This window comes from Athene noctua, chromosome 5 (assembly GCF_965140245.1).
Source record: "Athene noctua chromosome 5, bAthNoc1.hap1.1, whole genome shotgun sequence".
NCBI classification, from domain to species: domain Eukaryota; kingdom Metazoa; phylum Chordata; class Aves; order Strigiformes; family Strigidae; genus Athene; species Athene noctua.
The window spans coordinates 6,310,301-6,338,060 of NC_134041.1; the positions used below are offsets into that span (position 1 = coordinate 6,310,301).

The window sequence follows — 27,760 nt, forward strand, 5'->3', positions numbered from 1 at the left end:
GTCAGGGAGGGTCGGCAAAGTGCGGGGCGGGGCGGTGGGTGAAGGGCAGGTGCCATGTTGGTAAGTGAGGAGGCAAGGGGGGGGACGGGACGGGACGGGAGGAGCAGTTGAGAGACCGGCCCTTGGCGGGCAGGGGGCGGGGGCTGCCGGGCCTGCAGGCCTGGGGCCTGGGGCCTGGGCCTGGGGCCTGGGCCTGGGCCTGGGCCTGGGCCTGGGCCGGGGCTCTGCGGGTGCCCCGGCCCCCAGCCGTGCACAGTAAGTGCTCGGAACTCTATAAATGTGGCCAGCCCGAGCCTGGGGACTCAGGGTTCTATCCGCGGCCTGGTCAGGGTCCCCCATCTTCATCACCCCTGGAGGAGCTGTGGGTGCTCAGGGCCCCCAGACCCGCTATGGGGGCACGGACCTGGCAGCCGCTGTGGAAAGCTTTTAGTTCTTTTTTTTCCCCCTGTAACGTTAGAATAAGTGTATTTGTGTTGCAGGGGTGAAGGTTAGTTAATTAATTAACCTTGAAAATGAAGCTACTCTAAGTGTTAAGTGTTCTCTTCCTCAGCCTCCTCACCCGTGGCTTTGTAATTTCCTCTGGACCTCCTTTTGTCTGATAGAGTTACAGATGCATTGGGAACAGCGTTAAGCCCACCATTGTGTAAAAACAACAGAGTCCCCCAGAGAGCTGCATCGTGATTTCGGTTTGAGGAGCATTCAGTAGGTACATACCTGTCTGGAACAAGGGTGGTTGTAAAGGATAAAAACCACACTGCCCGTGGTTCTTGCCTTTTGTCTGCATTTAAAGCCCGACTCAAATCTGCCAGATAACCGAAGCGTTTGTTTGTCTGTGACTTTACCACGTTTGCCTCTAGTCTCTTGGCTCTAAACCCCACTTTCAGCTCACTTGCCCTCCTCCCATTTTAAAGCTGTGCACCAGCAGGCCATGTCTTGGTGACTGGGGTTTGTTACTTGTTCTCGTGGAGCGAGCTGCAGATTTTTTTTAAGATGTTTGTGCTCCGGTTGACCAAGCTCTTTTGTAGGAAATCACCATGGCAGAACGAGAAGGAGTAACGGTGTGCCTGCTGCTGCTGGAGGTTGCTTTTGCTGGGCAGCCAGGCTGGGAAGCAGAGCTTGAGGTTGGGCTGGGGTCAGTTTGTGCAGCTCTGGGCCTGTAGCTGCCACGTCTGGCATTCCTGCACTGGACAGCTCAGAGGCAGCGAACGAGCACTTGAGCAAAAATGGAGCATTGCAGGCACCAGATCGGCTCGCAGGTTTTCAGTTTTCTGTGTCCTCTGAGATACACATGCAAGATGCTTGAGAGAGATTTTCTCAGTCCTTCTCTAAATAATGCTTGGCTGATGAGCACGTGCTGCTCTTCAGTGTGCTGGTTTTGATGCAGGGCTTGTGTTTTGCAGACAATGAGTGGAAATGAGCACGACTGGCTGGCTCTCAAACCCCAGGAACCTTCTCCATCCCAGTGCTGCGGCAGCGGCTGCAAACCCTGCATCTATGATGTGTATGAGAAGGAGCTTGCACAATGGGAGAGGGCCAAAGCCAAGCAAGACAAAAGCCTCCTCCTGGAAAACAAGAAGCAGGTCAATTTATCTTCTTCACATCCTAGAGCCTGTGCTTTGATCGTACTTGTTAGCATGAGGGGTTGTGGTGTTGGGCAAGGGATGCAGCAGTAGATTAAAGCGGTGCCTTAAGAGAAGACTGTAAAGGCAATTCCCCAAACTCTGCCTTCACAGCCACCCTCCCCCTTGCCCGCTCTCTCCCTGCTGTAATGTGATTTTCCAAGTGTCGAGTTCGCCCTGGTGTCGCATTACAGCCCTGGGTCTGCAGCTTCTCCTTGCTCGGGTACCTCAGCCAGCCAGAGCCAGCCTCTCTGGGAAGTGGGAATAGGTGAAAGGTACAAAGAATCACAATTTTCTCTGATGGTTTCCTCGGAGAACCTCTGTTTTCCTGACCTTTTTCACCTTTTCCCGATTCTTAGACTCATTCTGAGGGTGAAAAAAGCTTCTTTGTGTGTGGTGGAGTAGTTGTCTTCAGAGCGTAATTTTAAACTTGTCAGTGCCCTTTTACATAAGATTAACTATGCTGGGTCAAGCAAAAATGATCAGCGTTGAAACAGCTAACAATATTTCCTATTCCCAGTGGTCGTCGGTAGGTTTCAAAGTTGCCCCCAAAGCAGCGCTCAGCTCTTTTAGCAGTATTATTTCTGTTTGTTTCCAGACAAGAGAAAATGATTGTGGTGAGTCATAATAGGATGACCTTGCTGGAAGGTGTAAAAATGTAATTTAAAAGGGAGAGGGGGAGGGAATGTAAGATCCCAAAGTGCATGCCGCAGAACATGATAATGAATCAGCAGAGAGCTGAAATTTGCGCTGGGCCCCAGCGTTTAATACGCGTTCTTCTGGAGTCCTGAGTATCTCCGGCACTAAATTAGCACACACGGTTGCTTCCAAAGAAAAATGAAATAATAAAAGACACCATCTAACCAAGTAATTATTTATTGTTGTTCTTGCAGAGCAATAATTCAGAACTGAATCCAGATACATTTACTGCATTCAACATAAGCTCAGTGGAGCAGCTAACAGAGGACACCTACCAGTACAAATTTGAATTACCGGGAAATAGCAGTCTGCGATTGAGTTTAGGACAACATATCGTGTTAAGGTATTGTTCTCTCTGCTAGTTAAACAGTCTGCATTATGTAACCTAATATGTAGGTTTTTGTCAATAGACAAAGCCTTCATACCAGGCAAATCATAATTCCTATACCTCCACGGTAACACAGATGAAAGAACTTGTGAGCTCGTTAGTGCTACTAATTTTATAGTAAAAGCCATTCCAAAGCTGTATTTTTCTTCAGCATTATCATTGCGTCAGTGGGTCAGAAAGAACCAGGTGTGATTAAGAAAACCCATTTGCAGAAAGAAACAGTCAAAGACAGATGATTTACTCCAGCATGTTGGGATGAAGACAATGAGCTGCGCTTAGCCCAGAGCTTGGTATTTTAGGCCGTGTGTCTTGAGGTAACTCAGCACTCGGGGTGTTACCCCCAGTGTCCAGGCATTTCCTGCCTGATTTCTAACAAAACAACCCTCCTGCATAGTTTATTTCTTGCCAGAAAGGAGCCACTTGGGAAGAGTTTATGTCTCTCTCAGCCATCTGTGGTGATCATTGCCAGATAGAAAAAGTCATGTTATGATGCCATTGATCTGTATCTGTTGACGTTATTTGTGCGTTAACAGCTGATGTGTACAGCTGGCTGGCTGCTGAAAGTACACGCTTCTCCCTTCAGCCATCTCTCATAATGCTGCAGAGGAGAAGGTTCGGTCACTTCAATCAATTACCACAGTCAGTAGTAAAGAGCAAGGTGGATATATTCTATGGAAAGAGAAGACTTAAAGGAAAATACGGTATATATTGACAAGACCTGGGATCAGGGCTGTGCCCCACCTTCCATTATTTAATTACCGGATGCTCTCTGGACACAGAAAGGAAAGTAGACCCCAGCCCAAAAGAGATAGCAAACTTAACCACGAAAACAAAATTTTCTCTGCCCTTTGCCACTCTTGCACGTTTGGCTGTTTCTCACAAACCAGCTCAAACATCCTTCCAGGGGTGTGTCCAAGAGCTGAATGTGAGGTACAGCTGGGGCCACCGCTGGGATAACAAAAGGTGTGTTTAACCATTATGTTCTCCCCGGATTTTTACCTCCGGAAGGGAAATGTTTTGCATCTGTATGCAGGCTGGGCCACTGGGAAGAGGACCTGCAGCCTCCCTCATCTCCCCAGAGAACTGCAGAAGTTTGGTAATACCAGTCAATGACCCAAGTCACAGTGGGTTCCTGTATTTCTCTCCTCAGAGGAGTGGTGAATGGTTTGGAGGTCCAGCGAGCCTATACCCCGATTAGCCCAGGGAATGCAGAAGGGTACTTTGAAGTGTTAATGAAAGTAAGTAAGCCTGTACAATATGGATTAGAGTCGAAGGTGCCGGGGCCTGTGTTTTCTTTAGGAACCAAGCACGCTGTCAGCACTTTAAGTGAGACTCTCTCAAATCCCTCGTGGACTGTTTCGGTGTTGTTTTGAAGCGGTTGTGCTTTGCCGATAAAAACTGTAGGTTTTCCAACAAAACCGAAAGCAGAGGAAGGTGACGCACAAACAAGTGCTTTGCAGCATGAGCCCTGTTAAGTACTTGGGAGAACCTCTCAGGAGCACTGTGGTCACCAGTGTGGAAAGAGGTGCCCCTTCCACTTCCACGATTTCATTTTGCCTTTTCAATCTGTCTTTGAAATCGCACCCAGTTGTCAGCCCAGTTGAACCACTGAGTTTGGGAAGTCGTTGCCCAGCTGTTACCCTCCCCCTTGTGTTTTGCTTTAAGAACGCTCCTCAGGAAAATTTTTCATTTTGTTTAAAAACCTAGACAGGCAGCTGTTTCTGGTTTGCAGGCAGGGCTCTGGAGCTGCCTGCAGGCTGAGAGCGTCCCTGTGGCCCACGGGCTGCACCTATTGAGGTGCAAGGGGTGGCAGAGCCCCATTTTGGACGCATGTTCCAGCCATTCTGGAGGCCACCACAAAATGTTGGTTGAGTTCAGAAGGATTTTGTAGGAGAACTTGGCTTGGAAATTTGTCTGTATAAAGTCTGCGTCGCCCTCATAAATGATTACTTTGTGTGGAGAATATCCAGTTAATGAAAATTTTTCTGATACTGCACTGGTATGTCACTAGTGATTCCTCAGGGTAGACACAGGCTTCAGTATAGGTGTGCAGCACAGAGTGCTGGGTATCCCAGGTGGCTTGCAGAGAATGACCACTTGTCCTCTGCCTGCCTTCCAGGATTTCACTTTTTTGGGGTTTATTAAGCGTTATATGTTCAAACACAAATCCTGTTCTTTAGAAAAGTGTACAGCTTCTATAGGACACCTGTGGGAGGGTCATTTCACCATTCTTGTGGCAATTGGTGTATGGTAGGGGAGAGAAATGTTGCATTTGAGTTGCATTAATAGGATACATTCACAGGATGACTGTGAAATTTCATGTATACTTGCTTATTACTCACTGGTTTTGCATTTCAATAATAATAGTAATGATTGTAATGATACCTTTCCTTTCTATAGAACCTTTCATCCCAAAGGGAGCTCTAGTTATTCTCTGGCAGTGACAAAAGAGGTTGGTAACACCCAGTGTAAAGCAGCCATTTTTATAACTCACCCTGTAGGTTGTGGTATATTTCACACTATTCAGGCAATTTTGGAAAGTACTATATTATTATTATTACTATGCAATCCAAGCACTGTTCAAATCCTTCTGTCTCCTGTTATTATAGCATTGCATTTGTGATACTACAGTTAAGAGTGAGGGAGTTGCCATTTAGAGAGCATAACCCTCTTTTTGAGTGATTTTATAATGTTAGGGTTTCTCTCCATGTAAAACTGGGTGTAGAAGTTTTCCCCCAGGAGATAATTATTTTTTTCTTTTTATTTAGAAAAATTCATTTTAAACCCACTCAATCACTTCTCACTTCAATTTTTGGAAATAATTTTGGTGAAAGAAGGATTGTTTTAGTTTCCATTACCCTGGTCCACTGGGAATAGGCAGTAAGTGGGGCTGCCTTTTCTGTTCTTGCCGTGGGTTTCCATATATATTTGAAGAAGGGAGGTATAAAATACAGCTCCTTTGATGCCACTGCACACTCTTTGCATGAGAGACTTGGTACCTGCCCAGAGCTCTCTGAACATAAAATGTTTCTGACAGCAACTCAGAGCCTTGTTATGTGTATGTTACACATTTACCTTTTGAGTGTAACAACCGGTGCTAATAGTTGTTAATACTTCAGGTATCTTGTTTAAGTGAGGTTGTTAGGAGGGGAGGAGCATCTCTGTTCTTTATTAGCTAACACTGCTTGCAAGCACAAGCGCGCGCTCCCTCATTCGCTTTTTCTTAGCTTCTTTGTGGTTCACCAATTTCATTTGCCTGCAGTGCAGCTTGGTGGCCAGCCAAGGCACCAGGGTGTGGAGCTGGGCTTCTGTCCAATGCGTGTGCAGAAAATACCCCAAAATATGCTTCTTTCGTATGGGCTGGAGTCTTTGAAGGCTTAAATCACATCTCATCTTTTGACCTCTGGTTGTGTTGCGCTTCCTCGGGCTTATCAGTGGCATCGCCTCTGTGCGAGACCAGCCACAGCTCTTGGGCTTATCTGCTCTTGCTGCTCGGGCCAGCCCTTGTTCCCTGGTCAGATCCCCTAGACTGTGGCCGTTCTTCTGTGCATGTTTTTTCTAATTAACCATAAAGTGGTCATACAGATAGAATGTACAGGTATATACAGCACATAGCAACAAGGCTGCTTGGATGAGCCCTTCATTTTCCAGCCTCTTCTTGCTTCTCTGTTTCTAGCAAGCACTGACCCTTCCTCATCAGTCATGAATGAGGTTAGCATTCCTGCAGGCAAAAGCCTAGATTAATATCCTTTGTGCCTGGTAGAAAGTACAGCAGATTTTGCTAAGTTTTTATTCTGGGAGGCCCAAATTAACATTTTTTTTTTTTTTAAATGTGAAGACATCCCTTAGCGTCCAGATGATCTGTTCTGAAAACAAGAGTTTTATAAATGAGAAACCTGACTTTGGATCACTAATTGTATCAACACAGCATCTGAGAGACTGAAATAAAGCAAGAGCTCTGCAGTGTTTATATAACTACCAATACCCAGAGGGCATTTCCAGACCCCATACCCTGAGATTTAGAGAGCACTTGAAGGCTTGGACTGTGCCTTGCATTCAAGACACTCTTCTCTGTGTGCTTTGTAAGCAAGAACTCTGATAAGCTTTTTCCAGTTTTGGAGATTCAGGCTGCGTGAGAGTGGGTTGTGTTTACATTATAGTCAAACTGGAATGGATCCAATATGATTTAATTTAAATGTCTTTGTTTTGGGTCTAACTTTGAGTTATTTTTCAAATAGAATGATCTTTCTTTCTTTTTAAACACATGAAATGTTTTTTTGTCCCTTTCTTGTTTAAATGTAGATAACTTTATAATTGACTTTAAGCTGGGAAACTTTCCAACAGAGTATAATTATTCTTTTCTTTTGTGCAATGTTTTTTATTAGTGCTATGAAGCTGGGCTAATGTCACAATACATAAAAACGTGGAAAAAAGGAGACATGGTCTTTTGGCGTGGGCCGTTTGGAGGGTTCCCATATCGACCTAATAAGGTTAGTTCCCTAAGAGACATAGGATGTTTCAGCCTGTGGCAGCTAGCTTTGTTTAGTACTCCCCTTAGAAGGGAAGACATCAATTTGATTACTGTTTTCATGATTATTTTAGGGACTTCCTGGGTTACTGTACAGTGCTAGAGCATTAGCAGTCAATTGGAGAAAGTACACCTTACTGAACTGCAGAATATTTAAGGAGGAAGAGGAGAGGGAGGTGGATGGGAGCCTGGAAAATATTAGCAAGGCTCTGTTCATCACTTGCACTAGGAGTTCCTGATGTGTTTAACAAAGGGAACTTATTTTGTACCAGCAATGAGTGTGGATTGGGTGTTGCCTTGTTTGAACCACATTGCTGTTCTGTGACCGAGCGTGAGCGAAGGAGAGGTGTTGTTCTTTTTCTCTTGGGTATTCCCTGAACTGTAGCAGCTTCAGTGAGGTGTCACGTCACCCAGCCACTCTGCAAATGTTGATCCCACCTGCTGATACCAGACTCGGTGCAAAGAAAGGCAGATCCAATTTCAGAGGAAGCCTTCTCACACATACTAATTTGGTTACTTAATTCTGACCTTTGAAATGAGGAGCAAAATTGAAACACTGGTCATTAAGATCCCAAAGCTGTATTTTTTTTTTTCTTTTTTTTTTTTTTTTCCCCCAACAGAAACAAGGCTGTAAAATCCCAGTGGCCAAGCTCCCATGCAGAGCAATTGTGTTCTGCGTCCTGAAATGCTCTCCCTGCTGTTTTAGGCTACTGTTCCCTTCTCTTCTTAAAAGCTTCCAGATAATCATTTGGGACAGAACATGGCAGTCATGCCTAGAAGCGGCTGCGTTCAGGGGCTCTCTGGGTGATCCGTGTACATGCAGTTGGCAGAGCACCTGAGGAACCTTTAAAGCAACTTGCTGTAGGAATTATTTAGGAATTATAACAAAAGTCTCAAATACTAGTTTCATAGTAAAATTTTCTTTTATCTCTGTTTGCTGCCAATAGAATAGGATTCAGATTCTGGCAGATCAGATCCATGCACAATAAACTGCCCAGTCAAAACAGAGCACAAGCAGCCTCTGAGGGCTTAATAGGGGCTTCAGTCCCAGTTCTGGCACTGGTGTGCTGGCTGGCACCTGGGGAAACTGCTGAGAACTTTCAGTCCTCCTACACACAGCACCTTACTGCCTGAACATCCCTATCGTGAGTCAAGTGAATGTCCCCCCTTGCAGGTGGGAAGCACTGTGTGCTGCTGGGAGCTTTCTGAGAAAAGCTAGATCATGCACCAGGAAGACACGTGGATCAGGATGGAGAATAAACCATTTCCTCCAGAGAACATTCAGGATTTGCAGCATTCAGGATAAACACAGGGAGCATTTCCAGTGGGAAAACAACACACAGTGGGTCAGCAAAGTGTACTGCAGAATCGGAACTGAAATATAAATTAACTGCAACCAAGACTAAAGTTAAGACAAATATTTATATTTGAGTAAAATAGAGTTTTGTTACATTTGATATATAAACCCTGAAGGTGTTTATGTATCTTTATATATATATTCTTCGCAGAAAAATACGTTCTGTGATTTGAATTTACTTCATGACTTTCTGATATGTTCTCTCTCTCTCTCTCGGGGCCCCTTACCAGTGTGGCAGCAAGCAGGAACTGACAATGAGTACATCCGTTTCCAGTCACCTCAGCTCATTCAAAATTCTCTGTTTTATTGGCTAGCACGGAGAACTCCTCATGCTGGCATCTGGTACCGGCCTCGCACCCATGCTTCCCATCCTCCAGTCCATAACAGATGATGAAGAGGATGAAACCTTTGTAACTCTTGTTGGCTGCTTCCGTACATTTGACAAAATTTACCTGAAACCTCTTCTCCAGGATTTGGCTCGATACTGGAACATCAGAATATTTTATGTCCTAAGCCAGGTAAATAAATGGATATGAAACGTGTTTGTGTGAAGGTTCTGGGTGCTGAATGAGCCTCCTGTTTTTTCTGTCAACGTGATCTTAATTCTTTCCCAATCATAGAGAGTATTTTGTGATCCAGTAGCTGCTCTTCTTAAATCTGCTACATATTCTCACACTGCTACCAGTCTGGAGAATTTCAGGGAGGCAACTGTCACTGCTTATTCCTCTTTACCTTCTTGGTTCTGTTGGGATGGACCCACTGGTTCATAGTCATTGTTGATTATTTTCCCCCCACTTCAGATAGTTGTTGTTGCGCTTAAACATCTGTGCAAAGAAAACTGGACACTGGGAGACCCACAGCAAATAAACTATTTCTTCTTTCCTGATGCCAGTGCCTTAATCTGTCCTTATCTTCCATTCATTGCTCATGGCTAGAGCTCCTTTCTTCTAGTGTGTTAGCACCAACTTCCCAGCAATTATCTTTCCCAGCTGACCCATTTTTAAACTTCTTAAAGTTGTTTCCCCCTCTTAAAATTACTTTTTCTGCCACATCCATGGGATGAGGGCATACCTCTCAGTGGTCTTACATTTTGAGCAGTCTTTTTCATTTCCATTTGGTCCCAAAGTTGCCTGTGTTCTGCACAGATTTGGTAGTTGAAAATTATTTCCCTCAGAAATGAGGATTCATTGCAGGGAGGATACAGAAAGAATTATTTATGCTAAGGGAATGAATCCCATTGCATTTTTAGTTTCTCAGATGAATCATTTTTTTTTGTATCTCTCATGGTGGATCTGCCTCATACATTATGTTCCACATATGGCCTCGACAAGTTGAGATTGGGTATAGAGAAAAGTACTTGTGATTTAGGCACCCCCTCAGCTACTTTATAGGAGAGTAGCCAGTAATTGTCTCTGGTGACATAGCTTAAGTACCCTTTTCAGGACAGTGCTGCCTCAAGAGCATGAGGAGGAGGTCTTGAAATTCAATCAGTGAAGGGCAAGAAACCCACCTAACCCCTGTCAACACTGCCTGCCCCGTGTGTATATCTCTCCCTTCCTTCTCTTCTCTTGGCAGGTTTGTTGTAGTCCAGCACTGACTCTGAATCGTCCCTTTTAGGGGATTATATTTCTGTCTGTCTCAGCATTTCACTCTGCTGCCTGTCACCACCACATCTGAGCATCTTCTGCTTCTAATTAATAGCAGTAGGGGAGTCCCTGCTGGATCTAACACGGTGGGATCTAATGTTTCTCGTGGGATCAGAGCTGTGTTTGGAGCAGGGCTGGATTCCTTCAGTTTTGGTCGAGGGAGATGGGACTGAAAGAGACTTGGGAATGGAAGAGGCAATAGAGAGGAACAGATTTAGGATTTAGGACTTGGGAATAGAAGTGGCATGGTGGGAAGTGGTTCTCAAAGGAGAAGGTTCTGCAGTGTTTCTTGGCAAGAATTACACTCTGGTTTTGTTCAGTCTGCTCTGAGTGAGTGGCTAGGTCTTGTGACAGGGAATGACTTTATCTGGTCTTTGGAAGAGGAACATAGCTCTTAGGATGGATCAGTTCTACCCAGATGGAGTCACAAGGGTGACAAACGTCCTGTGCAGTACTCTGAGGGGAAGAGGGAGATTTGGCTCTAAGCAATCATCTTTTTTTAACATGGCACACTGCAAACCTTTTGTCTTTTCAGGAAACATCACTGGAGAAACTTCCTTGGAGCTATCAGGAAAACACTTATACTGGTCGTCTCAGTGAAGACTTGCTGAAGATGATAATAAATTCCTGTCGAAGAAAGCCATTTGTATTAATATGTGGCTCTTCTGCATTCAATGAAGATATGAGTAGATATTTGAAAGCTGCAGGAATCAAAGAAAATTCCTGTTTTGTCTTTTAGCAGAATATTCCTGATCTAAGAAATCTTAGGCCGAGTCTTGGATGTCCTTGTTTCTCTGCAGACATTGCTCAGATTCAGTCGTCTCCACAGACTGAGTTCCTTGTGCATATACTGTCATACCCTTTGGATCAAATATTTGTCTCCAGTACGGTTCTCCCTCTTGAGAGTGTTTTAAGGATCAGGTCTCACTCCAGAGTGGCTGCTACGATCACCTACACCTTGGGGAACAGCATGGTGATGTTAATGGAAGTCTCTACATGCAATCTTAAAGAGATCCTAAGGGTACTAAAGAGCATCCAAGTACATAGCTCTGCTGTAATACAAAAAACATTGTCTTGCTTTGTGATCCATGTTAGTCTGCAGTTATATTTGCCCTGTTAGATATCCAGAGGAGAAATTTAATCTTCGAGGAGAAGACTGCCTGGCCAAGGGAACAGCAGAGCACTGGCCCGGCCCTCTGAAGTCCGTGGGGTTCATTTTGGTTGTGTCATTATCTTGCTGGGCAATGCCAGGCAAGTCACTTTAACCTCTGTGCACCTCGGTTGCCCCATTATAGACTAATATAGAGAAGGAGGCACTGATCTTCCCTGAAAAGAGCCTTTCCAACCATATATGGAAAAACTATACCTGGGGATGGAATTATACTGATGCCCAGTGAGGAGTGAGGCAGGCTGCCCTCCTGCCCTGGCACAGCCTGCCTTGTCTACACTGATCCTTAACCCACGTAAGGCTGCCTGGGGAAGGAAACAGCATGTTTTAAAACTGTGGGAGAAAGCATCTGCATTGTAGCTGCTATCTGTCAGGGAGGATGGTTGGTTGCTTCCTGTGTCCCCTAAGTGTTGTAGAATAGCCCTGGTTCATTAAATTGAACCTCTTTTCAAATAAACAGCTGGTTCTTTTTGTCACAGAACTCTCACAGGTGCCCTAAGCGTATGAGAACACCACCTGAGGAGTGAAAGCTTCTCAAGGCTTTGCTGGGGCGCTCTGCCATGGGGCGGGGGGCAGAGCTGAAGGCCTGCCTTGGGGCATGAACACCCCGTGGCTGCCCTGGCCCCTTCTGCTTCTTCCAGCCCAAGGCACTGCTGCCTTTCCTCTGGGGTATCTGCTGTCCACTCTTCTGCCCTCTTAGACCACTCCATTTACTAACTACAGCTGGTAACACGGCCTTTCTGCACACCTTTGTGCTTTTCTGTTCATTCCCAATTCATCCTGTGTCGGGGTTTCCCAGACATGATGCTGCATTATCATTCGTGCCTCATTTTTTACCTGCAATCTCCTTACATAAAGGAGAGGTAGTTTAAGAGTTACTCAAAACCAGCAGCTAAAACGATGGCTCTGATTCACGCGTTGGGAGGAAGCGTAGGTTCCGCTCGCATCAGTGAGGGTTGTCTCCAGTTACCAAATGCCTGGAATTAATCCCATGGAGCTGCAGCTTTTATGTTCATTTCCTCAGAGCAAGAGTTGACAAGAAAGCCGTCTTCGTAACCCAAAATAGGGTTCTGGATTTTAACGCAGGGAGATCCAGGGAAGTTGTCCATCATAGGTCCAAGGCAAGTTCTTGACTCCCATCCAAACTGTGCTTCAGCGGCTGTTAGCCCCTGTGTAGCGGAGGTGGTTCTGCACAGCATGGGGCTGATAAAATAAGGAGTTGCTTTCTCCAGTTTCTCTTCTTACTTTGGCCTTAGCTGGGAACATGGGGAAAATATTTTCCTCAAATATGACATACTCTGAAAACCTTACTTATATACTCTTGCTTTAAATCCTTACTTATATACCTCTTGCTCTGAATATTCTGCCTAAGATTTTGCTAAAAATCCACCCAGCCTTTTTGCAAAGGCCTGAAGTAAAACTTCACGCTCGCTTTGGAAAAGCGACGACTTTCTACAACGAAAGCTGGGAGTGTTCCTTTAAACGCAACCCCAATATGTCTGGGTATTTCAGCACATATGGGCCACCGTGGTTAAACCCTACCCAGCTGGTCCGGCCGTTCTGCCGCGAAGCCTCCGTCTTTGTTCGTGGCTAAAAGGGAGGGTGGTGAGAGACGGAGCAGGCTGTGAATGCTGCGGGTTGCAATCCTGCAAAGGCAGGCTGCAGGAGAGCGGGAGGAGGTGATGCATGCCGAGCCGGCAGCCCAGCTCGCCGTGCCGGAGGGGACGGGGGTCTTTGCCAGACATTCTCTGTGGGGGAGAGGGTGCCCTTAGAAGTATGAACTCGAAGGGGCCTTTAAACCGCCCGTAGGCACTTTTCTATTTTCTGGCCTTCTCTCCCTTCCCCCTCCTGCCTTTTGTCATTTCTCAGGCTGGCTTTAACACAAGTCCCCTCTTCTCAGCCATGTCCCCCGTGGGGACAGCTTCTTTCAGAGGCGTGCATGGCGCATCTGCAAAGGCAGGGACGTTGGATGGAGAGGCTCTCGGGTAGGATTTTCCCTACCAAAGGAAGATGAGTGGCTTCCTTCCCTTTGGAAGTCCAGAAACTACTCCGTGGTGGCAGTTTCATAGGGAAACGGTGGCGATGCTGTCGATTATCGGGGGATCTGTGGAGCTGGAGGTGCGTGAGCTCCCTGCATGGTGGGTGGCTGCTGCCAGGCCAGGGCAGGGGGGTGCTGGCAGGATCCCTCTCCTGCCGGGGCAGGGGGGTGCTGGCAGGATGCTTTGGTGCTCTGGCTGCCCCCCAGGAAGCCCCCACTGCCTGGGCAGCGCCGTGCTGGGGAAAGGGACTTTGCTTTGCTTCCTTTCTTCTTCCTCATGTGCAGCTTAAATACCTTCTCCATTTCATCTCATTATTTCCTGCCTAAATAATTCCTGTTTCTCCTGGGGACTGTATTTAAACCTTTGATCTCCTCTGAAGTCTCAGTCCTGATCACATCCTTTCTATTTAAATGAATCAAATGCCTTTTTGACTCACGATTTATAAATTTTCCCAAAGGGGAATAGAGGCAGCCCTGATAGACCACACCTCAAAATCACCCACTGTGTCTTTGGCCGGAGCCAGAGCACCCTGGGTTTAGCCAGAGCATCTCCAACCAGACCTCATGCAGAAGGACCTGCCTGGCTCCTCTGCCTGCTCCCTGCCACATCTCATCCTCCCCCTGCCTCCCTCCACCCTCCCTCTCTGCTTGTGTCACCTGGGCTCAGGCCCAGCCAGGGAACAGCCACCCCCGGGCCAGGAGGGGGTGATGGATGCCCTCTCCCAGGAGGGGGGCACAGCTGCTGTGCTGCACAGCCCTGGCCTCTCCCCCTGGTCTCCTGGGGATGTCGCTGATATAGAGCGCAGCTGGAGGGATGGAGAAGAGTGGCCACATAGCTACTGGTGTCCCAGACTCTGGCTCCATGCTGAGAGGTGCCGCGGCGCTGAGGCCGTCGGTAGAAGGGCGGGAGGACAGCGGGTGTTGCCGGAGATGGATGTGGCGAGGGTGAATGTGTGGCTCTGTCGTTCAACAATGGAGAAGCTGGGGAGCACGTTGTCCATCACCCACGGTGCCAGACCTCTCCTGCCTCTTTGCTGTGGGTGCTGGCCCCATGTGTGTTGGACAAGGCACAGGGACAGCCTTCCTCTCCAAACCCGTTGGCAAAGCAGCTAATGAAGCTCTGCAGTATCCCTGAGAGGTTGGCAGGAGATGTGCCAGCACAGCAGCCATCTCCCCAAGCTGGAGCTTTGTGCTGCAGCCCGGGACAGGGAGAGCTGCCTTGCATCAACTCCTCTGAACGTGCACTTAGTCCTGGTGCCCATGGGGTGACGCACTGCCCAATGCCCCAGGACAGACACCCCAATGTACCCCACCTCCGCTGGGCTCAGGACAGAGGGCTCCTGCCTGGGATGCCCCGATGCTCCCATCAGCCCTCAGCCTGGCTCCAGTGAGGCCAGGCAGTGGGGAGAGAGCCTATACAAATATTATTGTTGTTATTATTACCCATAAATATATGCAGGCACTTAACGACCTTGGCATGGAGCATTTCCTGGGGATTCATGACCAGTTGGCGTTAATGGTCCTTAGCTGCACCTCAGGCCATCAGCTCCTCCCAGCCCATCATTAATCCACAGGAAATGTCTCAGGCATCGATCCTCGTTGCTTAATTAATAAATGCAACTTGTCTCTCCACCCAAGATTTAGAGATACTCACTGCTTCTTTCCCCACTGCTTTGAAGGTGACTTTTTTAGCACAGGTCCCTCACGCTGGGAAGCCTGTGTGGGTTATTGTTTCCTGGCATTCATCTGGGTGTGGGCTATGGCAGCAGGAAAGTCTGTTCTCTCCTGGGCGAGAGGGAAGGAACTGAACCACTGCTGGGTTTGGGCTTTCTCCAGCTAATGTGGCACAGCACGAGGAGCACATCTTTCCCACCGAATGCAAAGCCTTGATTACCTTCAGCCGAGTGCATCCAAGAGCCTGGGTGAGAAGGAGTGTGAGCTGGCGTGGAAGAAGATGGTAATTCTCCAAGGCCTTAGCAGGTTCTATAATAAACAATGTTTTTTGCCCGTGAGTCACAATTCATCTCTACTCTTCCTTGGGGGAGGTGGGATTTGCTATCTTTAGTGCTCGCGACTGCCGCTTTCCCGGGCTGAGCATCCCGCAGAGCCTGGGCACTCGCTGCAGGGATGCTGACCTGGCAGTCGACCTGGAGATGTGGCTGCATTTAAATCCTGTTCCCTCTTTCTCTAGCTTTCACCACTGCCTGGCTTTGTGCAGTGGGTGCCGCAGTACAAATCACGTTAATTCCTGAGGTGCTTTTCCGTGGTAAGTCTGAAATTCCCATTTTGGTTCACTGGCTTGCTTGGCGAACTAAATTATTTTCATAGCCCCTTAAGGGCGTATTGTCAGCCCAGACTTACTGCCATTATACACCATATCTGAAACATTAATATCTCTTCTAAATATAGTGTATTGACAAGGTATCTGGTATAGTGTAAATCCTTGGGACATTTGATCCAGATCATTAAAACTGAGTGAAGGAAGGGAGGAATAGATCAAGTTACTGTGCTGCTCTTAATTCAAACAAGCGATGAATTATTCAGTCTGCCATTAATTCTACCGTCCTCACGCTTTTTATTTATTTCTCTCTTTATTTATTTTTTTTCCTCACAGATAGACAGATCCAAAAGAATGCTCGGGTGCCGGTGAGGGGAGATTTGCCTGCCGGAGGATGGGGTGCATGGGGTTGGGCTGCCTGGCAGCGCTGGCCGTGCTGTGCGGGGCTCTTGGGGATGCTCCCAGCAGAGGTAAGAGCCTGGTCCCATCTCCCAGTGGGGACCCCGGGGAGGAGAGGGCTGTTTGAGGGTGCTGCAGTGGCTCTGGGGTGCAAGCAGGTCCCAGCTCTCAGCCTGTGCAGGGAGAGGCGTTTGCTCAGGCCAGGGGCTGCCCAGCTTGGCCTGGGGAAAGGAGCTGGGATCTGCAGTCGCTGAGCGCAGCAGGAAGTGCGGGACACTGCTCCGCACTTGATTTTCTGTCTCACGCTTATTTCCCTGAAGATTGCAGGTAGGGGTTGTCCTGTTGTGGTGTTTGCTGAAGGGTTTGTTAACTTCTGGAGTTGCACATGCCTATATAAATATATATATATATACACATTGCACACATATTTGTACATATATATTTGAATGTATGTATGCATGTGTATGCTGCTGTGCGTGTAATAAACCCCTCACCTTACCTGGATAAAACACCCCCCAGGACTCAGGGCAGGGTTAGCAGACAACACAGTAATCCAGGGGGCTAGGGTGGGCCAGATCAGGCCAGTAACTTGGCTAATGAGCAGTACCCCTCCCCGAAAACAGCAGGGCCTTTCTCACAAAGGGGCTGTGTCAGAAACCAAACCCCATCTTTGCCCCAGTGGGGGTGCTCCTGAGGGGCAAGCAGCTGCCCCGCTGCCCAGGGCTGCCTGCTCACCCCCCTGCCTGCACCCACCTGGGCTTCCCAGAGCACCCCAAGTCACCCAGCCCTTCATCCATCAATCTGCCTGCCCCATGGCTATTCACCCCACCCACATGCTCCCCTCTTGGATATTTAATTCCAATTACATTATTCCTTTAGTACCAGCCCCATATTACTTTATTATCTATCCCTGGTAATTAGCAAGGCGGTTTTAGATCTGGCCAGCTTTGCTGCTTATGCCGACACACCCACACATGCACACCCCCCTCTTACCCATTTTTTTCTGTGGTGCTGCATCACACACATCCGCAGGACCCCCCCCTCGCTGGGAGGTCACGGCACCGGCGAGCGTGATGAAAAGCAACGCGCGCTGGCTGGCTATTGATTTGCAATATACTTGGCCGAGATTGATGGCAGCGAGTGCCCAACCTTGCTTGGGAACCCGCACAGGTCTCCCGGGGGCTGCACAGGGTCTGTGTCCCTCCCAGACATGATGTATGTGCCCACTGTATCAGCCTCTTCACCCCAACCCTAATCAGACCCAGGGGCAGGTGGCAGCCGCCCCCCCCCCCCCCCTTCCGCCTTATTTTATAATAACCATGTCTCAGTATGAAGATTTCATTAGAAAATCGATCCCTACATGCATAACTCATTGTTAAGCGCATCAAGCCCTTCACCCCTATTTCTTCCAGCTTGAATTCACCGATACTGCCATTATATGGGGGGTGCATCATTAGTGGGAGGCACAAAGCTGAGGGGCTGGGCAGCCGGGGCACTGGTGAGGCTGGAGCCAGTGAGCCTTTAAAACTCACTCCCTACTTTCTTTTTCCCAGCAATAAATCGATGGGGACGTCACGCTGTCGCTGGCAGGACAAGCTCATGGGCACGGCTGAGCCCTGCTGCAGCCACACCATGGGGCAGCACAGGAGTGGCAGGGGGAGAAGGGGGCAGTGGAGGGATGAAAGCTGATGGGGGTACTCGTGTCCAGGGAGAAGGCGGGGGCTGAGCCCACCGGAGATCTGCAGGGTGCTGGTGTTTCGGTAGTGCTGGTGGTGGGATGGAGCCGGTGCTGTGCACCCCGTCTCCGTTCTTTTAGGCTTTCCCATGGAAAGGGGACATCACATCCACCTCTGTGTCCCCCAGGCATCAAATGCGGGGGGGTGCTCTCAGCACCCTCCGGCAATTTCTCCAGCCCCAACTTCCCAGGGCTGTACCCCTACGAGACAGAGTGCACGTGGCTGATCGTGGTGGCCGAGGGCTCCTCCGTCCTGCTCTCCTTCAGCCACTTCGAGCTGGAGTACCATGCTGCCTGCGCCTACGACTACCTCCAGGTCTACAACGGGGCTGCTCGAGACCGGGGCAACCTCCTGGGCACCTTCTGCGGCCACAGCCCCCCACCACCCTTCTCCTCCGCCTGGCACGTCATGGCCGTCGTCTTCCGCTCCGACCGCCACGTGGCCAAGCGTGGCTTCGCCGCCGCCTACCGGAAAGGTAGTGAGGAGGGATGGTGGTGGCGGAGAATCGTCTGTCCATCCTCTCCCACCATCCTCACCATTCGTGCCTCCTCACAGATGCCTGTGGCGGGCAGCTGACGGGGCTGTCCGGGGAGATCACCAGCCCCCGCTACCCTGAGACCTACCCCAACGACGCCGAGTGCCGCTGGAACATCGGGGGGGACGGTGGCAGCGGCCTCCTCACCCTGGTGTTCGCTGACTTCCAGGTGGAGGGGGGCCAGGGCTGTGGCTTTGACTATGTGGCCCTGTTCGATGGCCCCACCACTGCCGCCCCCCGCCTGGGACGCTACTGCGGCAACACCCGCCCGCCCCGCACCGTCTCCTCCACCCCGCACCTCCTCCTCCTCTTCAAGTCAGACTTCAACATCGGTGGCAGGGGCTTCAAGGCCCATTTCTACTCGGGTGCGGGGTTCTCGGGGTGGTGGGGCAGTGGGAAGGATGTGGGGATGGGTCCCCAAGGTGGTGGTGGCGATGCTGTCCCTCCCACAGCAGCAAGAGGAGATGATAGCGGAGAGGAGCCCTTTGGGGAGAGCTCATGAGGTGATGGTGTGAAGTGTAAACCACCACACAAAGCAAATGGCGTTGTTGTGGCTCTCCCAGGCCCTGGGTTGTCTTTCTCTTGAGCAAGGGCCGTCCTTCCCCCTTGCTCATGACATTCCCTGGGGATACAGGTTTTCCCTCTCTGCCCTTGTAGGACTTTGGCCACCTTGGAATATTCCCCAAAACTGACAGGTGTCCATCAGCCAGATGCAAGTCCGGGGAGCGGTGAGGTGGAGGGCAGTGCATGCTTTAGCAATAAAATAAGGGATTGCTCATCTGCCAGCTTATCCCCGCTCAGGGGCCTTCAGGTTGGCTTTCATTATTTCCTTTCCCCTTTTTCCCTAAGCAGGTGAGTGCCAGGAGGTGTTCACCACCGTCAAAGGGAATTTCTCTAGCCCTCGGTACCCCAACTTCTACCCCAACAACCTCAAGTGCCAGTGGAGCATCCAGCTGCCCCCGGGCTACCGGGTCAAGGTCTTCTTCCTGGACATGGAGCTGGAGGGCCGGAGCAGCCTGACGGGTGGCTGTGACTATGACCACCTGGCTGCCTTCGATGGTGGCACTGAGGACGGGTCCCTTCTGGGGCGCTGGTGCGGGTGGGAGAGCCTGGCACCTGTCACCTCCCGCAGCAACCAGCTGCTGCTGGTCCTCCACACCGACCGCAACACGGCCAAGAGGGGCTTCTCCATCGCCTACGTGGGAGGTAAGGTCTCACTTGGGTGCTCTGCAGTGCTTTATTTCCATTGGGATATGCCCAAGACCATGTAATTTCCAGAAGAACCATGAAGTGAAGGAGCAGAGCACGTGGCTCTTTAGGGATGAGGTGAAGAAGGTGTGGTGGGTGAGTTCCCGCTCTCGCAGAGTGCGAGATGCACATGCTCCACGTCATGCTTAGTATTCAGGAGATGCTTTCCAGCTTCTCTTCCTGGCATCTCTGCCACTTCGATGCTCCTGCTCCTCTCTCAGGGCATGAAGGAGAGAAAACCCAGGTGGTTTTTATGGGACCAAAGCCCCAGGGTAGGTGACCACTTCAAGCATCACGACACTGTTCTCTTCTCCATCCCTGCTGGCACATGGCTGAGCAGGCAGACATAAAACATGTCCCCTCCTCCTCTGGCAGCAGCACCGGAGGGGCAGGACTCCTGGGGCACGGTGCTCCCAAATCCTCCCAGCCAACCCTGCCCGGGACCTCTCTGCTGCCAGTGTGCCCATATCCCAGCTGGTGCATCCGCAGCTGGTGGGAGGAGCGGTGTGTAACCTTCCTCGTGTATTTGCCAACCTCTGCACCTCAAAAGCCAGCAAATTTATGGCATTTGTTGTATTTCAAGATAATTACATCTGAGCTGACCTGTGTGTCAGGGATGATTCAGTCAGGGGCAGCCTCGTTGGTGGGCAGGAGCCAGAGCAGAGCTGCTGGATGAGCAGCACAGGAGCTGGGGGTGGCTGGCCCTGGGTTTACAAGCTTTTTATCCCTCAGCAGCAAAACCATTTTTCATTTTCAGTGTAGCAGAAGCGACCTGGAGGTATGTGGCATTAAGGGTAAGAGATGGGATGAAGTTTTGTCCTCAGCCTCTGCAGCCTGAGTGAGGTTGTACCAGACATCTATTAGGACCTTAGTGTGTACAGCAGGTCTGTCCCTGTCCTTGTCCTGTTTATTTCTTACTGTTTTACAGTGGTGTGCAGGGAGAGAAATCTTGGCCTCACTGTGTCTGGTCATGGAGAAACCCCATTCCCTTCGGAGGAGCTTGCAGGCAGATAGATGGGATGCTAGCTTGAACAGCAGGGGAAAGCCCCATCACGGAGAAGGACGTGGCTTCTCCCAGCTGCCTGAAGCTCCCACATCCCCCAGTACACACTGCTGGATGCACGTTGGCGGTGGACAAAAGCTTGAACATAAAACCAAGCCTCCCTCCGTAAAGCTAAGGCTGCCTGCTCTGTTTGCCCAGCGATTTGGGCATCTGCTTGCAATTAGCAGCCTGCATGGCACATCCAACCGCCAGCACCCTGCCAGGAGAGCAGCTGCCCTCCGCAGGGCCACCGGCCTCTCCCCACCACTGGCTTCCTCAGGAGCCCTCGGTGGCAAAGGGGCACCTCAGCCTCCACGTCCACATCCACAGCTCTTCAGACATGCAAATATTTTCTTTTTGTGTCCACATCTATGGCCCTTCAGCCATGCAGATATTTTCCTTCCAGGCCCGCGAAAGGGCATGACTTGGGCTGGGCGTGTATGATTTATGGCCGCTTGAGTGAAAGCATTCACGCCGGGAGATAGGATCCATTTTCTCCTCCTCCTCCTCTTGATCTAATGCACTTTAGTTATTTGGTAAATCTTCTAATGATTTTATAATGCACTAAGTGGAGAAAAGGGACACTATTTTTTTTGTATTGATTTTATTGCGTCTTACCAGTTTCATAAGGCCAAGATTCAGAGGAAGCTGGAATAATTCAATAATTCATACTGCCCAAGTGGCTGGTTCAAGCTGAGTCAGGATTAACTTTAAAGAGGGGGGCATTTTTCCTCCCTGCTTCTTTCCCTGTGAGAATGCTTTCTGCATTCAGACGGGCCAAATACGGTGCTCGAGGCAGAGTGATGGAGAGGGGCTGGGTTTCCTTGCTCTTCATCTTGACATCATGGGCATTTCAACTGCAGCTCCCTCCACACACTCTTCACCAGCTCCCCATCAAAAATAACGTTCTGGGGGCGGTGGAGGGCTGATGATGCTTGCGACAGGACCTGGGCTGGGCCATCCCTAGGAGGCTGCCCCAGGGCCGGGGACCCAGTTCACCCTTCCTTGGGGACCATCACTCCAGGGTGGGCAGGGGTGGGGTCCTCCTGAGATGCATCTCCTCCATTTTGTCACTGTAAGAGTCTCTTGCAGGGGTGTTGTAGCATGCAGGGGAGCTCTGTGCCCACGGCAGCCGTCAGCAAAGCTCTCATGGTCTAATCCTGGGCAGTAACTCAAATGGTTCGCTGGCTTTGCAATGATGGAGAGTGGCTGCTCTCACAGGGTAAATCCCTCCTTGATTATGGCAGTGGTGACCTGATGGTGTGGCCTGTAATGGCACTTGAGTGTCTCTCGGGGAGCTGTGAAGGAGGATGAAGCTCAAGAGGGTTGTTGGTGGGGTCTCTCCCTGGGGCAGAAAGCAGGGCAATGCCTGGGAGCCAACTGTGCCTGACTTTGTCACAGGACAGAGCTAAAATACTGATATTGCTTTCCGCAGTTCAGGTGTAGCTCCTTTTTTCCTGAAAACTCATCCCATGAGTCCTACAGCAACACCAGCTACTGCGAGATGCATGGCAAACTCATGATGCCGATGTCTCTGCTACTCCTGGCACCACTGGTTGCCTGCTTCATGTGTGATGGGGGCAGCGAGCTTTGAAAATGGCTGTGGCTCTGCACTGAGCTACTGCAGTCGCTGCAGCCTGGGGAAATCCCCTCCCAGCCGTCCTTCATGTGTACTTTGTTTTCTGTCCCAACAGTTGTGCCCATGAACGTCAGCTGCACCCGGACAGACTTCCACATCCAGATCCCCGTGCGGTCCCTGGCCCAGCTGGAGAGGAAGAGGATTTATTTGGGGACCCCCTTCTGTGCAGCCCAGGTGGTTGGCGGGAACTTTAAAATACACACCAGGTTTGACACCTGTGGCACTGAATCCCAGGTAAGCAGTCAGCAAAACTTCCTTCAAAGCAAGCTGAGTAGATAGTCAGCCCCGCAATGGTTGTACCAGCTGCAGAGAGAAGTTCCCAGTCCCTGTCCTGTCTTACCAGTAGATGCTGGTCTGATCCATGGGCAACTGCCCTCCAAACCTCTGTGAAAACGAGCTGCACAAAGCCCTGATGAGCTACGACCCTTGTCTTGCAGAAACGCAACAACACGTCTGTCATCGTCAGCACCCTCTACATCGATTTTTCAGCGGGTGGCCAGGAGGACATCCACCAGTACGAGGTGCAGTGTGAGCCCAAGAGGAAGGAAGCCTCAGTGACCCTCATTGCCGGCCCCAACCCATCCAGGCTCAGCCAGGCAGAAAACCTGGTGGATGCCCAGCAGCGGGAGGGGGGAGCAACGGTCACCCACGAAATCAAGAGCCAGGACACCAGCGACATCATCTTCATCAGTATCTGCATCCTGGCCGGGCTCCTCATGGTCATTGCGGTGGTGGGGTTGGTGCTTCTGTAGGGTGCTGCTCCCCAGATCTCCAGGGCTTGCAATCCCAGCCCTGCCCAGAGTGGAAATGCACCCCAAAATCCACCCTCACCCTAGGCTGAGCACTAACACAGCTGCTCACATGGAGACACAGCTCCCAGGCCCTGAAACAGAGCCTGAACCCAACCTCCCAGCGCCTGAAAAATCTGGGCAATAGGCAGCCGTTTCCCTTCCCAATTTGTGTTCCTCTGTCTCAATCTGTCCATTTGGCTCAGGAATGCAATTCTTGCACTTCCTAACTCTTCCCGCACCTGCTTCAATTTGTTTTCCCTCTGGTACTGCTGCTTTTCGGGAAAGTAACATTGTTTGCCAATGGCTGCAAATCATCCTCTCAGTTATTTCTAGCTGAATTCTTGAAGGTACAAACCATCCCCAAACACAATGATATTCCCAACAAATATTTTCCACGCTCCCACCCGTGCTCAGGGGGGTACCATAGAGCTGTGTTAGAGGTATCTCCACTCAGCAAGTATAGATGTAGCTCATGTAGATGGTTCCAGGTGGTTTTCGGATGTCCGTGGGTGATGTGATGAGATGCATTCAGTGAGTTTTCTGGAGATCCTCATCTGATTTTCAGATGTCGTCTAACCCACCCATTGCTCACAGGACTCACCTGAGCACTTCAGTCACCAGGGAAGGAGAACAATCTCTCTTCTCTGTGTTTTGCTCCTTTCCAGCATGCCCAGGCATCCACCACTGTGAGCTCCATACTGGCATCGCTCCCAGAGTCTGAAACCCTGGGCACGGAGGTTTCAGTAACCTTTTAAAGATGGCCTCAGCAGGAGGGGTTGGCTCCTCTGGGACTGTCTGGCTTTGCTGACAGCCTCAGCGACACCAGACCTCCACCCTTGGTCCTCGCAGAAGGTGAGCTCAGCAGCTGAGAGCATGAAAACAAGAGTCCTGTTGTCATCTGCACCTCCAGAAAACTTGGGTTCCTCCCCAAGAGCCCTGATGCTACTGACTGCTGGATGGCCAAATAACCCCCACCTGCCTCTTGTGCCGTACCAACGCGAAGAAAATTCCCTTTCAGCATCACGCAGCGGGTGGCTATCACAGAGCAGCCTGTGTTTGTCCTGGCATGGGCCAGAGCCAGCATATGGCAAAGTCCACATGAAATCTCACTGCAGAAGCAGGGTGAATGCAGCCCTGGGAGCCTGGCAGAGGGACCACCCACCCCAAACTCTGCAAAACACACTCTGGTGCAGGGAGAGATCTTAAACTGTCCAAATGTGGACATTCAAGGGCAAAAAAATCGAATTTGAGGGCAGTGGGTAATCCAGGAGCCATTTTTCAATAGCGCTATCTCCAAACATGAACCCATCCTAAGGGGGGTCCTGGCTGTTCCTGTAAAGCATCACACCACACAGCAAACCCCTCTTGCTGCTGAATCCACTGGTGGGATTTTTAGCAGGAGCCAGCAGGACAGTCCCGTAGGTGAAAGGCTTTCCTGGCTGATGTTCTGCTTCCCACACCCACTGGGACAGGTCTGTACATCAGGGCATCAGAGGAAGCAACAGTAAAAGGAAAAGGATGATGATCAAGTGACTTTTCCTCCTGGTTTACACCAGCCCACGGATGTCTGAGAGGGTGTCTGGGGAGGAAAGGCGGCACAAATCTGCGCATGCCTCCTAACCGAGGAGCCTTTGTTATCAGAGCCTGCATTGATTCGGTGTCTGTTGGTGCAACATGTCGGCAAATGCAAGATTTCTGTGTGAAATATTTGCCAGCCCTGTTAAGCTCCATTAAGTCAACGTTTTGAGAGCGTGTTGTGTACATCGATGGGAAACAAGGCCAGACCCCCCTGCTGCCTGCAAAGCCTTGCTGCCAGCTAATTGCTAGGTATATAACTGTCAGCTTGAGACCATAGTTACAAGATTGGACAACTGAAGAAACTTAAAGATATAATTAACCTTCCTGGCAGCCCAGGTTTTGCTGAAACAGGTGAATGCTGCAGCCGCTCATGCCTGGTGGGGAGCCCACAGCACCCAGCAGCATCCAGCCCCTTGCCCACAGGATGGGCAACTCCTTGCCCAGTGGGAGCCTCTGGCACCCTGTGATTTGCAAGGAAAAAGGCTTTTCTGGGTAGCTGGTGGTGTTGAACTCAAATAAGGAGTTGGATCTGGTCCCAGAGTCTTACAGCAAACTGGACTGCTGTTACTCTCGTTGCAGGGAGGGTTTCCAGCTCTGGACCGAAGCGTGGGAGCACATCCTCTCCCCCGAGCCAAGGGGCTCCCCAGCACCCTGGCCCCGCAGAGCATTATCCAGGGGCTCATGGCTGGGGCAATTAAATGTGACTTGAAGGTTTACAAAAGCCCTTTCCTGGCTTGTTCCCGGTTGCGTTCACAGCTGCATCTGCGGCTGCCCCCGGCGGTGAGCCACTCGGGCCCGTCATCCCCCTCAGAGCGAGGAAAGCCTCCCGTGCTCGCCCAGCACGGATCTTCCTCACCCTCCAGTCACACTCCAGCATGTGCAAGCCTCCCATTTTCTCCTTTGGGTTTTGGCATCCAGTCTCTTGCTGCCCCACAGGATTTTGCTCACTGATGTCCACTGTTAAACTGCCTCTTCCCTGATATACAGGGCTCTCCCTTTCCATTCCAAATTTGACACATGGGAAGCTGCTGCTGCAAAAATCCTGGACATGTTACCACGAGGGTTGGCCGTGAGTCCTCTTTGCTTTTGGAGACTCAAAACCACCAGTGAGGACCCCAGTGAGTGCCATGCTGGCAGCATGGGGCAAAGGGGACATCTTGGGGACAGAGATAATGCTTGAGGCCCTGACTGTGCTTCCAGCTTGGTGGCCAGGACTTGGGAGCACCATCTCTCCCCAGTTAATGCAGAGTTGTTTTCCATCCAAAACAGCAATGGCCAAAGGGCTCATGATGTGCCTGTGGCTTTGCAAAGCCTCCCCAGACCCCTGCACTGCCAGTGATAATCCCTCCAGATTTCCAGCCCAAACGTGCTCCCAGCTGGTTTATCCTGCTTTCTCTGCACCCCCTGCTCCCCAAATCTCCCAACAGCTCCCCCAGCTCCTTTCCCCCATCATGTCGGGGTGTTTCCCCTGCCAGCACCCCTTTCCCAGGGGCTGCAGGCAGCCCAGCAGTGTGATGCTGCTGGCTGAGACATGGTCCCAGAGCACGACGGCCCCAGCATCTCACACCAGTGCACACAAAGACCTGACAGCACCAGAGGCATTTCTCCATCCCTGTCCCTGTCACACCCAGGACAAAAGACCCTTGTAGCCATCACCCTCCTGGCCTCAGGCAACCTTTCCCCCTCAGCGCAGCTCTGTGCACATGGGGCTTTGTGCTTGTCCAGCACCCAACTGTGACAGGGAGTGGTTGTACTCTTCCTCCAGGGCTGAGGTTCACCAGGTTCTCCTGAAGCCTTAAATTGCCTTTCCCGAGTCCCAGCCGGCCCCTGGCCACAGCCAGGTGTGACAGAGACACCTGGCATGGAGGGGGGCTTGGGGAGGCACCCGCTTATTTGTCACCTCGATAAACAATGTGATGCGAAACAAGCAGGAGCTGCAGAAAGAGCCAGCAGAAAGGGGCCAGGAGGAGAAGGGAGAGGCATAACCAGGGGCTGGAGTTCTTTTGGCCTTGCAAATTAATTTTAATAAGAAATCTGTGTTCATCTGATCTCCTCCATGCAACCAAAGCTCCCCAGAAATGGATCAAGGGACATGTCTGTGGTCTGGAGGGTTTCGCTGCTGCCACTCGTGCTGTTGCTGAGCATGGCCACGGCATGGACCAGAGAGGCACCCAAAGCAGTTCTCCTTCAGCAAACAGGTCCGTCCTCATCCCCACGGGTGAAGATCCCAGCAGCACAGGAGGTCACACAGGGACAGCCGGGAGGGGAGAAGTTCCTGTGAGTGGGTCCCAAGTCCCCTGGCTGGGCACTGCCTCGGCTGGGGATGGAGGCCAGCAGGGAAGGGGGACTGTGCCAGTCTGAAGAGAGGGACTGCCTGGGTCATTGTGTGAAGCAAACCCCTTTTTCTCATGTAAAAGCCACTCAGATGAGTTGCAAACAGATATCAGGAATCCACCACCAGAGCTCCTTCCCTCCACCATGCCCTCAGTCCTCAGGCACAGGGCCTCAGTTTCCCTCCTTAGCGTTTGCTCGGTGCTTCCCGAGCAGGCGAGGAGAGGGGCGGGCGTAGGCAGCGCTCCCATTACTCATCTGATTATTTATTTAGAGCCTGATGATACGATTGCGCTGGGCTGAATGCAGCCACCCCATTTCCTGGCTTTGCTTATGGATGTGGAGTCGTGTCTCTCCGGAGCAGACAAAGGCTTTGCTGTTGTGCAGGAGGGAGAACCTCCGTTATCTCTCTGCAAACGTCTGCTTGCAAATCTGGGGAAGAACGGTTGGTGAAAATCGTAGATCATAGAAAACAGGACTGGAAGAGCCCCTGGGAGCCCTGGCTGGTTTATTCCTCTGCCTCCCTGGGGGAATTGCTTCTACCGGAGAGAAGCTGGGCTAAAATATCCTAAAAATCCCAGCCATGCTCTCTGTCTTTATTTACCAGGAAGGTTTTCCTAACATGTCACACTGGTGGGATGTGCTGATGGGCTTTTGTGCTTCTTTGCTGCTGCACTGGGCAAGTGCCCTGGTGGTTGAAGTGCCCCAAAATGGGCATCACTGCCTGAGCAGGACCCTGC

General features: G+C 50.4%; 2 protein-coding genes across 4 annotated transcripts; both read left to right on the plus strand.

Annotated features, from left to right (window-relative positions):
• Positions 1-42: 42 nt before the first annotated feature.
• On the plus strand, positions 43-11,825 carry CYB5RL (cytochrome b5 reductase like). The gene is made up of 7 exons (XM_074906162.1): positions 43-60; positions 1,401-1,580; positions 2,513-2,661; positions 3,857-3,944; positions 7,092-7,196; positions 8,906-9,109; positions 10,773-11,825. Exons 1-7 carry the CDS (start codon positions 55-57, stop codon positions 10,974-10,976), a joined length of 936 nt encoding a protein of 311 aa, XP_074762263.1. The 5' UTR covers positions 43-54; the 3' UTR covers positions 10,977-11,825.
• Positions 11,826-15,371: 3,546 nt separating this feature from the next.
• CDCP2 (CUB domain containing protein 2) lies at positions 15,372-25,358 on the plus strand. Of its 3 annotated transcripts, XM_074906160.1 has the most exons (8): positions 15,372-15,451; positions 15,635-15,709; positions 16,058-16,191; positions 17,984-18,331; positions 18,412-18,756; positions 19,244-19,597; positions 22,376-22,554; positions 22,758-25,358. In XM_074906160.1, exons 3-8 carry the CDS (start codon positions 16,116-16,118, stop codon positions 23,070-23,072), a joined length of 1,617 nt encoding a protein of 538 aa, XP_074762261.1. In that variant the 5' UTR covers positions 15,372-15,451; positions 15,635-15,709; positions 16,058-16,115; the 3' UTR covers positions 23,073-25,358. The 3 variants fall into 3 exon arrangements, with proteins under 3 accessions (XP_074762261.1, XP_074762260.1, XP_074762262.1); XM_074906159.1 differs by lacking the exon at positions 15,372-15,451 and having other exon boundaries at positions 15,536-15,709; XM_074906161.1 differs by lacking the exon at positions 15,372-15,451 and having other exon boundaries at positions 15,536-15,709; positions 18,068-18,331.
• Positions 25,359-27,760: the final 2,402 nt, after the last annotated feature.

Excerpts from the sequence above, each read along its gene's own strand:
- CYB5RL (XM_074906162.1), top strand. Across the intron at positions 3,945-7,091 it reads ACTTTGAAGTGTTAATGAAA|TGCTATGAAGCTGGGCTAAT; the intron begins GTAAGTAAGCCT and ends GTTTTTTATTAG. Across the intron at positions 7,197-8,905 it reads TCCCATATCGACCTAATAAG|CACGGAGAACTCCTCATGCT; the intron begins GTTAGTTCCCTA and ends TTTATTGGCTAG.
- CDCP2 (XM_074906160.1), top strand. The coding sequence starts at position 16,116 with ATGGGGTGCATGGGGTTGGGCTGCCTGGCAGCGCTGGCCGTGCTGTGC. Across the intron at positions 16,192-17,983 it reads TGGGGATGCTCCCAGCAGAG|GCATCAAATGCGGGGGGGTG; the intron begins GTAAGAGCCTGG and ends TGTGTCCCCCAG. Across the intron at positions 22,555-22,757 it reads CCTGTGGCACTGAATCCCAG|AAACGCAACAACACGTCTGT; the intron begins GTAAGCAGTCAG and ends CTTGTCTTGCAG.